Source organism: Chrysoperla carnea, chromosome 1 (genome assembly GCF_905475395.1).
Source record: "Chrysoperla carnea chromosome 1, inChrCarn1.1, whole genome shotgun sequence".
Taxonomy (NCBI): Eukaryota; Metazoa; Arthropoda; class Insecta; order Neuroptera; family Chrysopidae; genus Chrysoperla; species Chrysoperla carnea.
Window position 1 is genome coordinate 16,238,539 of NC_058337.1, and position 12,444 is coordinate 16,250,982.

The window sequence follows — 12,444 nt, forward strand, 5'->3', positions numbered from 1 at the left end:
TCTGCTGGGTTATTGTAGCTCCAGCTTCAGAAAATAACCGCTCACTAGGTACCGAAGTTGCCACTATAGGCAAATAGCTCATAGCTAAATTATGAAGCCTAGGAAATAACCCCTTCATGTCATCCCACATCTCCAACGCATTTCCCTTTATAGGAGTAACAGAAGATGACATGAACATCTGAAATTCTGTTAGAAACTTCCTTGTCGATTTCTGCTTTTAATGACAAGGTGCATTCAAATGTTGCTGAATATTTATCTAGCATGTTTCGTAAGCAGCTTACGAGAAGAATGACTTTACTTACTGTGATATAATTTTGCCCACAAAATTAATAAATTATCATTTATCTTAAAAACTATCAACTTTATCAAGATTGTTAAGGAGAGCAATGTTATTAATAATTAAATTGTCTACAATTTGTTTAGTGTCTAGTTATTAGGCCAATAAAATTTTCTCAAAAAACCAATTATCTTAAAATTTATATTTCAAAAATTATATCTATTAATTTATTAGAATTGATTTGTTAAAATAAAATTGTGTCAATAACTGGGTCTTTTACCTTAATTACATTGAATAACTTCTTCCAACGAAGGTTATAGATAGAGAAGTATAAAATAATAAAACAAGATTTAAAAATAAGTATTTATTTAATATCAACATCATTTTTATATATTATATTCTTAGGGTCCCCGCAGACTGCAGACTTTTTATCGGCCGATAGTTTAGTCGGGTTGGGCTGAAAGTGCGCACACCGAGCCAACTAAACAGTTTGGTTGGTGAACAGGGCGCACACTAGTCCAACAGTCGGCCGACTATTCTCGAACTAGTTTGTAACTGACTGTTGAAGTGGTCGCAAAATGAAAATATTGTCCAGGAAAATTATTGGTCTCATCATACTCCGGAGGAGGAAAATCAACAAGAGATTCCGAGAGTATCGGGTGCATCCCATTCTCAGTGATAGATTAGTTAGTGGAAAATTTTACACTATGCATTCCAAATTACTTGATTACCCGAAAAAAATTTCCGCCTATTATTGAATGAGCATTACCAGCTTCAATGAACTTTTCAAGCTAATTGGACCAGCAATAGCGAAGGAGGATACAAATTTAAGACTTTCTATACCTGTGGAAGAGCCACATCACAGAGCGAACTGAGCTATCGGCCGACTAAACAATCGTCATGTATGCGCAGACGTGTATGCGCCAATACTGATTAAACAGTTGGCCGATAGTTGGCCGACAGATTTGTTTGAATGTAATCGGGTAGCCCATCAAACTTTTTTGTCGGCCGATACTGAATCGCTGTAGTGTGCGCATATGCATTCCTCTCCATACTGATTAAGAAGCCAACCAAACTATCGGCCGATAAAAAGTCTGCAGTCTGCGGGGGCCCTTACAGTCTTCTGATTCACAACCACATAGAAGTATGCAACTAATATTATTTTTTTTACAATAACAAGCTTTGATTTTGCAGGCTTTCTTACAATTACACGGTTTTTTAAGATTAGTTGGGAATGGGCTTTTGTTCATAAATAAAGGTAGTAAAGTATCATTCTCTAATTTATAGCCGAAATTCGTAAAATGTAATGTTTCATTTTGGGGATTCAAAGCATTATTTCAAATGTATGTCTAGCAGAAGCTCTAAGTGCATGCAATTGCAAGGCATCTGATGTGCACGGAATTTTAGATAGATTAATTTTAGTGCCAAAGCAACCACAAAAATAATTTGTCTAGCTTCATCCGCAGTGCTACCTTTTTTACCCAAAATATTTAAATACAAGGTTTCTAAACCTTTCAACTCCTTACTACTTAATTCTAAGCCATTGCCAAGAGGGACTAAAGCATCACGATTTTCTTTAATTTTTATCATTTCTAAAGCTTTTTTTTTTTTTTTGGTGCCAATTTTACTAGTCGTATCACAACCCGTAAATGCGTGTAAAGCAGGTAAAATTTCACAAACCGGGTATGTTAGAGAATCGCTGCTGTGTGGCACGAAAGAAAGCGTGATTTTTTATTATTAATTTCCATCCATATTCCGGAACAACCACTTTTTTTCAACTGTGACCAATAATAAATACATAGTACAAAAACATCAGTGTCTACACTGTGAATTATTATTTCAGAATTCAACTGAATATTGTAAGCAGCGTGACAAAAAATTCGAGTATCAGCCTCAATGTGATTGTTTAGTAATTCTGGTACCTCTACAATTTTTTCACCTTGAATACTAAAACACTTACAAACATCATCGAAGCCGCCAGAAATAATCAGTTCTTGATTATCAGTAAGTGAAACGTACTGTAAAATATTTTGACACAGAAATCTTGCTAACTCTAGCTTATTTTTGGGACTAGTTAGAAATTTTGAAATATTTTAGGGATTTTAGTATTGGGACCTTGAATAACTATTTCACATGTTTTTATATTTTTGGCTCTTAATGCAGCTTCTAAATACTTTGGTTGTCATACCTATCAAATACAATCTAATATCCAATCTAATATCCTTTGCTACTACACTAGCGCCATTATAGCCCCTTTATTTAATGCTATTTTGTGTACACTTTTTGATTCAAACAGCCATATGGGATTGTATTCCTTATCTCTACATTCCATACTTCGTGCACTAAAATGTGTAGTGTGTAGATGAACCTTAATAATATAAATTTTGCCAATGTACGAATAAATATCATAGAATAATACATATTTTCATATCTCTATGATTAATATAAACATCACATAGTCGCAGAAACGAAGCAACGAAGTAATGAAGTTAATTTAAAATGCATATTATTTATGCAAATTGCATATTTTTAATTTATTATACATCAATTTAGGTCACAAAATTACCTGACGCTCTAACAAATCGAATGCCGAAAGCCGCATTCAAATCCGATCGCTGTTCAAATTTTTGCGCACTTTGACGGTTTTTAGTGTTTCCTTTCTGCAACTACATGATTTCATAGGATATGACAATTGACATGTGTGTAATAAAATTGTCATAATAAAGCAAGGTTATATTTTTTCAGTAGCTACCTAGATATAAAATATAATTTTTCCTCTCGCATTATTAATTTTAATTACCCTATGTAATTTAATCTCCTTTTATCTACGATAAACAAAAAAATAATTGTTTTTTTTTTTTTAGTTGAAAATTTACAAAGTTTAGGAGTTAAGAGTACTTTGTGTTTGTTTACGTTATAAGATTGTAAAATCTTGACTAAAATGTCTGAAAAATTAATATATTTAACAAAATATACAAAATTGCGAGGTTGAGGCTGTAAAGTTCCTCAAGAAGTCTTAACGGAACTCTTGAGGAATTTACAAGACAATTCAATTCAAAATGAAGAGACACATGAATTTCTTGGTAATAATTTAATGAATACATGCCTTTTTACAAACTTAATTAATTTTTAATTTAAAATTTTTAGGAATAGGCTTAGATTGTGCTGTAATTCCGTTAAAACGCCATGATTTATTTCTAATTCAAACTACTGATTTCTTCTATCCAATCGTGGATGATCCTATTTTGATGGGTCGTATTACTTTCGCAAATGTTGTCAGTGATTTGTATTCATTGGGTGTTCATGAAATCGATTCAGTTTCTATTTTAATTTCTACACCAGAAGATATGCCAAAAGATGAGCAAAATGTGGCGTTACCGGGAATTATTGAAGGATTCAAACAAAGTGCAACAATTGCTAATGTCAAATTGCTTCTTGGAGCGGTTAATGAAAATCCATGGATGATTATAGGAGGAATTGCTTCGTCAATTTGTGCGAGAAATGAATTTATTATGTAAGATATATAGATGATTTTTTCTTTTTTAGCTTTAAAATAAGTAGTAAAAAAATAATATTTTTATTAAGTTTATTAAATCCAATTTTTTTGACCGATTGATGAAATAACATTCATTTTCTGGGTTTTTCAACTTATATGTTGATAAAATGGTTTTCTTTCACTTTTAACTTGAAATTTTCTTAGAAAAGAGTCGCATTCGATTAGAGAAAGTCGCATCGAAATTCGATCTATTGTTCTCGTGATTCTCAATTAATTTATCTAAATTGAGAAATTTCCAAAGCGTAGAAGACAATTTTTTTAACATAAAACTGGCGGAAAGTTTCGAAAATTGATCCCGACTTGAAATATGTTTGCTCGTTAAACCGCCAAATATTTTGGGCGGAACTATTTAAAAAAGAACAATGTATAAGTAAAGCAGGCGCCAGATAGATTTGAGAGTGCAAAAATAGAGGACCGCATTTTGTCAATTGATTCTTGTTCAGAAAAGCTTATAGATTAATATTCCGGATGTTGTCAGAAACCCAAGTGGTCCAATTTTTGTATATTCCATCTCCTCCATAGAAATAGTCAAATGTAAATTTTTAGGTTAACAAGAAGGTTAAGAACTTAGTAATTTATATCGATTTTTTTTTCTTAAAAATTTGCATAGATATCTATGATGAAATTTTAACCACACTTTGAGCAAAAGTCTACCTATAAAAAAACTTTGGAGCCTTTAAATCAAACATTGTTGTCATGCTCATGCATCCTTAAGATTTTGAAAAACTCAAATATTTAATTTATTTGCATTAATTTTCATTTTTGAAAATAACCTTTCTAGAGTTTTTCCAAACATTAAACTGTTAATAAGTAAAAACGGTGAACTCACAAGGGCCTTTTTGACGTACAATTATCCAAAAAAACTCGGGGAGCTTGATTGACATTGACATTTGACTGTTTCTGTGGTGGAAGTGGAATATACAAAAATTGGACCGCTAGGGTTTCTGGCAACATACGGACTACACATCTCTAAGCTTTTCTGAACAAGAATCAACTGACAAAATGCGGTATTCTATTTTTGTACACTCAACTCTATCTAGCGCCTGCTTTAAAGGTTAATTTTAGAGTATTTTTTAGCCAAAAACATTGGACATGCATTTTTGCAAAATTATCTAAATGATGGTTGAGATAATATAACTATTGATTATTTTATAATAATTTGATATTAGGCCCGATGCTGCACAGATTGGGGATGTTTTAGTATTAACTAAAGCTTTGGGAACGCAAGTAGCAGCTCTTGTACTACAGCATTTGTCAAATGACAATGAGCAAGCCAAAAAATTGCTCCATAATTTTTCTCAAGAAAATTTAGATCAAGCAGTTCAACAAAGTCACAAATCCATGGCCCGTTTAAATTTATCAGCCTCTCGCTTAATGCACAAGTATTGCGCACACGGATGTACAGATGTAACTGGATTTGGAATTTTAGGCCACGCACAAAATTTATTAGACTGCCAAAAAGAAAATGTTAATTTTGTTATTGAAAAATTACCAATAATTCAACATCTTACCAAGGCAGCACAAATTTTAAATCATTCACGTTTATTATGTGGAACATCAGCCGAAACTTCAGGTGGATTGTTAATTGTATTACCAGAATCATGCGCCAAAGAATATTGTGATGAAATTAAATTATTAGATAATGAAACTGCATGGATTATTGGAAAAGTTGTATGTGGATCAAAACAAGCACAAATTGTTGAAAATGTTGAAATTATTGAATATTTGTCTAAATAATCATCAGATTCGAATTTGATACCATTGAACATAGTGTGATTAAAATAGAATTAAATTTGATAAAAATGGTCTATTTTATGATTTTGTATGTTCTTTCTCAAATTTTGTTTTTGAATTGAATTGTAATTTTTGATTGTTGAAGTTTTAATAAATCTATGTTTTAAAAAAATTATCCTTTTAAGTGTAAAACGATAACTAATTACTCGGGTTTTGCCAGGTGAACTTCTAGACATTTTAGAAAGATGCGATTATTTGCATTCGACGCGAAATTGCTAGAAACCTCCAGAATAAACTTCAATTTTTTCTTTGCAACCCCCCTGAAAAATTGAAAAAACATCCCAAAAATTACGGTTTTATGTTGTATACATGCTAGAAAGATGTGATTTTCTCCAATCGACCCGGAATCAAGTCTAATTAACCGAATATTTCTAAAAATTGTATTACCCACTTCACAGCCTTCTGGAAAATTGAAACCCCCTCTCCCCAAAATTAAATTATTCAGTTCATTTCGACCAAAATAATATATCCATGCGAAAAAAAAAAGTTTAATCGTGGTTTTATATAACCGATTTCAATTCTCACCATCGTATTCAGGCGCATTTTTTCATATCAAAATAATAAATAAATTGACCTCTTCAATTTCTCAGCTAGTATAGAAAAATGGACGGAAAGTGTTAGGATGCTCGAAACTTTACCCACGTTATGTTATAACTAATTGTTTCCAGCTACATTTTAGTATATCCAGCAGCTTCTTTTAGTTCAAATGAATTGAAATTCGACATATAGGGTTGTTTACAAGGCAGAACGATGTTATAAATTTGGCGGTAGATTCCAGCAATTTAGAAGAAATTCCCAGAAGAAGAATCGCTTTTTTTTCGACATTTTTAAAGATTTTCTCATCTTTACTGCCCATCCAAATTCAGCGAGGGAAACAAATTTATCTCCTAATTATTGTAGCAACTTCATATTTTAATCGTATTTTTCGATGATTTTTCGACCGTTGTCGAATTGTTCAAAACTGCTATAGTAAAAAATATATTCCATTTTCGGATGGGTACTACGGATAATCTGGAATATCCTACATATTCGGCATAATCGATTTGCACGGATATTGAGGTTGATTGTAAGGAATTGAAAATAAAAAACAACCACATTTTGTACAATACTGTTACAGCAACTGTTTTTTTATTGATAATATTTTAGCCAAACAACACTACAAAGTATGTTTTTTTATTTAATGTAAAGAATTAATATATTATGTTTTAAAATTAATGAATTAATCATTTTCATATAATCTTGTGCATCAATAATTTTTTATAGCATAGAAAAATGGCAAAATCTGCTTGAATTTTTTCTCATTCATACGCTGTTTTTTTAATTTAAAAATATTATAAAGTAAAATATTTTGGGTATTTTTATACTGTTTCCCCACTTTTGTGTGTGATATGCAAAATAAAAAATACTTTAATTTTTGTTTTATTATTTAACCTGAGATTAATTTCTTTTTCATCAGATTAAAATGAAAGTCAAATTTATTTTCGTCTAATTTGACTAAAATAATAGGCTAAAAGTATCGAATTAATTTTCTAACATTTGAAAATGTTATAACTTCCATTTTAATTATGCTATATAAATGGACGAATTTGATTTTGTTTCTAAGTAATATTTTTTAACTATCATCACAGATATCAAAACTGAACCAAATCGTGTCGACTATAACTTTGTGTACACCTCGTTGGAAAAATACATCGGACTGATTTGCCCACGTGCAATTCTGATAGTGAATGGTACCGGGATCGGGGTTTGTCAGAGGTGACAGGTTGAAAGTAATGTTTTTTGCATATTCATATACCAATACAATATAATTATATTAGTCATATGTATATATCAACACATCAAAATTATTATATTCGCAGAACTCGAATTCCCATGGAAACATCAATCCATAATTGCTCATGAACCCATCATTCCAAAACCCTTTACAAAATTATTGCGAGTCCATTCATTGTCGGTAAATAATTCACCCGAGTGCTGTACGAGTTTTTAAGCTCGATTTTCTTTTGTTAAAAAGAGTGCGTTATCCAAATTCCGATTCTATCAATATTATCGAAGTAATCAATAATTGCGAATACTGAGCAATTGTATAATCAAGGACGCAGTTGCTCAGACGTTATTGCAGACACACATAAACAATAAAATTTATTATTTTATAATTTAGTAAGACATTTCAATAAATCAGCGTGAATGCTTTGTTGTTGCAACAAACAATTGTTAGCGCGTGATCCAGTAGACGGGGCTTATTGAGTGATCCAGTAGGTGTGAGATTATGGCTACGCCACCTCACGATCCGGTAGTTTTGATTTTTTTCAAACTTGTTTATGATGTTGATCCAATGTATAATTCAAGTTTGTGACCTCGAGCGCCGAACGCAGCTCTAAATTTGCTACAATACGGGACTAGAATTGTCTCTGTAGACTCGATAGTTTCCGAGATAAGCCTTTCAAAATTTATCTTTTTTTCGAACTTAATTTTGCAATATTCTGTCGTTCTGAATGAAGATTCTGAATTCATACCTCTCCTACGTTACCAACCAAAGGTTTTATAGCGGCAAGAGAAGCAAAATTGGTACAGCGATTTTATAAAAATTTACATTTTAAACCATAAAACTTTAAAAGTTCAAAAACGAAAATTTTTCGCTAATAAAAATAAAAAATGTAACTTTTGTTAAAGAAATTTTCTTACAAATTTCTACGAATTTGCGACTTATTCACCCCAAAGAGCATTTTAAGCTGCTAAATGGCCACACAATGACGTTTGGTCAACACACAATTTCAAAATTAAAATTTTTGTCTGGCCGCGTGATTAGTTTGTTACTCGATAACGTGAGATTCATTTGTTACTCGATAACTGACAGTTAAGAGGTCTGACAGAAATTTTAATTGAACCCATTCCAGCAGGGGATGAATATCTCGAAAACGGCGGGTTTCCGAGCATTTGCGGAGTGTATAAAAAATAAAATTTTTGTCTTACTACCTACTATCAACCTACCAACCCATCAGACCATAAAAATGTAGGTCAGTTCCTTAACTAATACTACTATTTTCTTTATTTTATTCAAAAATGTAATCATAGGTGCCGGGTGTACACAATTTAGACACTAATCTATAATCGAACTAATTTTGTAGGAATTAATAATTCGGATATTATGTTCCTGATTTTAAAAAATAACTTTCTCTAAAACAAATGTAAGATTTTCCATATCACACGTGTAAAATATATTTGGTTTATTTTTTGTTACTATCAAAAGGAATAATTCTTATTAAGCTTGTAGGCGACGGCAGCTCTGTGTAAATTTCTAGCACTGTGGATTATATGCAAAATTAATATTTTTTTTTTAACTTTTATTTACTTATTGTTATATTATTTATTGTATTTTTTCCTTCACAATCAGTCTTCAAAAATAATACAGATGTTAATTTTTTTCACAACCGAATAGGTTATTTCAATTAAAATGAATTCATTTAAGTTTGTTCATTTGAATTGAAATATGAATACTTAAATTTATTATTTTAAATTTGATTTATGAAATCCGAAGTAATTAAAACTGCGATCATAATTTCATGTTTAAAAAATTTTAATAACTAAATATTTATCAATCAAAATTTAAATACTAAATATTTAGCTAATGTTTTTCATTGATAATTTACTAAGGTAGGTATTTTTTTTCTCTTGGATATGTTAAAAATATCTTTTCGCAATTAAAATGAATTGTGCAAACATATGACAACAGTTTGAATATATTGATATTCTAGAGGCTGATAATAAAGTTAAATTTTTTTTAATTGGAATAAAAACAAAACGGTATAATATACCTATTTGATTTTATTCAAATTTTAGACATTGGATCATGACATTTTTATTTAAAAATGAACGGCTTTCCGAGGTAACAACAAGTCTACCTTCATTTTTACATATACTATCCAATTATATTTCCGTACCACAAACCACATCAGACTGTTAATTTTTGTGGATGTAAACGTAAATCATACTGGCTGGGCGGCAGGCATGTTGAACGCTGACATTTTTACCACGTCTATTGCAGGAGCTATCACAGTGAGGAGGAAGAGGAGTAAATCTTCTCTTGACATCTTCTCTGCCATTCTCTAGCTTTTGCCATGAGGATATGGACTTACTAGAGGCAGCCTCTCTTTGTCAACCTATTCGACCTAAAGTCCGTTGACGTCAAAGCACTCCTGCTGTTCTTAAACAGCTCCAAATGGTTCATGGAATAGTGGCCAGGCATGGGCCAACCTTTTTTCGGTATCACAACGGATCTTATGATTTAAGCCACTCTAACCTAACCTAAACGTAAATCATGAATATTTGGATTTACAGTAGTGAAAGAGAGAAAAGGAAAGAAGTTTTTAAAATAGAATAAAAAAATTTGCCACTTTGGAGCTACGAATGCTGTTCAATAATAATGTTTATATATACAAAATTAAGAGATTAATTAAATTTTTAAAAAAATCATCGATATATCCCCTATCGTTTCGTTTTTATTTCAAATTAAAAATATATAACTTCATTCACCCTATATGTATGGTGTCCATTAATGTTCACAATCAGGTAATACAGAGATACATAATATAAAATTCTAGACAGAAAAGTTCTCGTCTCGTCTGCATTATTTCGTCTGTTGCTATCCGCTTTGGCAAATGTAACACATATAGCAAGTTTGTCGGTATTACGCGGTTAAAGCGAACGATATGACGTTTCATTGTTTAGAAAAAAAACTAAACAAATGTAGCCCTATAATTAAATAAATCTAATTTTTTTCGAATTTCCAAATAAAAATTGTAACGTTATATACTTTTTTAATTAGATTATACAAACCATTTCACTTTCATTATGTCTGAATAATTAATTATTTTAAGATCATTAAGTTGCAAAACTTTTCTTTAGTAGGTAATATAGATGGTAAAAAATTTCAAAGATTTTAATATGTTCCAAAGATGTTTTAATATTAAGAATTCACACTAATAACATAACGGTAAAAAGTATGTATTACGAATTGAGTAATCAATCTCCTTTCCGTTTCCGTAGGAAATAGTTAATATCCATAAATATTAAAAAATGGGCTATCAACTGAATTTCTTATATGAAAACGGGAACATAATAAAAGTTACTTTAAAAAATAATAGAGTGACTTGAAAATATTATCCTCTATATACACTTAATATTTGGTAATATCCATACTTCCGCTTTTCGCCTCGTAAAAATGTTTATGACACCTGTAGAAGTGGATAGTAAAAGTCATCTCATTACTAAATATTTGAAATTAACGAATAATATTTTGAGAAAACTGAATTATGAACTTATGAGAAGCTAAACATTCGAATTACTTTTAAAAGATAAAGAAAATAACACATGTTGGTCATTTTATTTTCGAGAAATTTTAACTATACCTTTGTTTATTAATATGAATTCTGGTAGGGATTTAATAATTTATCTTAGTTAAAAGCAAACTTCGCCCGATTTGAAAATATCATCCTATCTCCCTTCCTAATTTCATCAGAGTCGGTTTCGGCGTTTTTGCCTTAAAATTTCTTGAAAACATGACTTGATATAAATGAAGATCTATTTTTGGTTTTTTATTTAATTCTAGTACAAATAATATAATAAATTATCCTTTAAAATCTTTTTTTTCGATAAAACCATTTTTCAATCGATCTAACTTGTCTTCTCTCAGATCGAGTACAAACATCAAAAATCAAATTGTTTATTCATTTTTGTTCATTTTCTTAAAATAAAATAAATCGCATTGCCAAAATAAGAAGTGTACACTTAAAAAAATTCAATTACATGGTTACTCCAATTTTTTTTTCGTTTCTCAGTTTCAAGTACCTTTTAATAATAGTACAAATAAGATGGTTTTAATGACTCGATGTAAAAATTGGAAGAAAATAAAACATTGAATAAAAAGCGAATAATTAGAAAAAAAAGTTTCTATTTCAATCCCTTAATTCACATCCACCCAACTCCATTAAGTATGAAGTTTTTGACTAAAATATATTACCAGTGAGGCGGAGCTACTTTCCTCATCCTATTTTCGTCGTATACGATCTGTCTACTTCAAATTCAAAAATTAACTTGGTACAAAAAAACTATTGTGCTGAATATTCTTAAGAAGTTGCGAGAAGATCGACACAGCACTTTCGGGACTGTCTACAAAGTTACTACACTCCAGACCAAGATGAGTCATTTTCAAAATTAAAGTTTCCCATTACATTTGAGATAATGCACTTAACGCTTTCGTTTAATTTCCATCAATTTAAGAGCATAAACAAGCATGGTTCCTCCGAAAACAGCACATTGCTCCAATTGGTTTCTGTCTATATTAGAATTTTCTCACGGTTTTTACAGCAAATTCGGGTTCAAATAATGTACACCAGATGTGAGGCGATTTGGACAGAATTATGAGATATAAAATTAGCTAGCTGCCTTCTCTTTTTTCTTCTCTATTGAATTATTTTAATAAGATTTTTTACTTGCTAATATTTCGTTCCTTGTTTCTCATTTATTTTCACTTTCTGGTTTTATATTCTTCAAAGAATAGAATCTAAGGTAGCTGCGGACAGCAAAATTATTACATGGTTTCCATGGAAACGGCATATAAGTAAAAGTGTTATTATGGATTTTAATGTATTAAAAAGTACTTCGAAACCGACAAAATTTTATGGAGAATCATCTTTATAATTAAATTTTGATAAGTGTATCACGTTTTTTGTCGATAACAGCAGTTACAGAAAGGGCGATACACAAGTAGTTAAGGTATAGATAACATTATTTTGATCTTAATCGCGAAATGTATAGG

At 30.7% G+C, this 12,444-nt stretch overlaps 1 protein-coding gene across 1 annotated transcript; it reads left to right on the top strand.

Annotated features, from left to right (window-relative positions):
* Positions 1-3,218: 3,218 nt before the first annotated feature.
* On the top strand, positions 3,219-5,624 carry LOC123290837 (inactive selenide, water dikinase-like protein). Its single transcript, XM_044871181.1, has 3 exons — positions 3,219-3,264; positions 3,425-3,791; positions 5,003-5,624. The coding sequence occupies exons 1-3, from the start codon at positions 3,219-3,221 to the stop codon at positions 5,568-5,570; spliced, it is 981 nt and encodes a 326-aa protein (XP_044727116.1). The 3' UTR covers positions 5,571-5,624.
* Positions 5,625-12,444: the final 6,820 nt, after the last annotated feature.

Coding starts and splice junctions, on each gene's coding strand:
- LOC123290837 (XM_044871181.1), top strand. CDS start 3,219: ATGTCTGAAAAATTAATATATTTAACAAAATATACAAAATTGCGAG. Junction 3,265..3,424: donor AAAATATACAAAATTGCGAG/GTTGAGGCTGTA, acceptor TAAAATTTTTAG/GAATAGGCTTAGATTGTGCT. Junction 3,792..5,002: donor GCGAGAAATGAATTTATTAT/GTAAGATATATA, acceptor ATTTGATATTAG/GCCCGATGCTGCACAGATTG.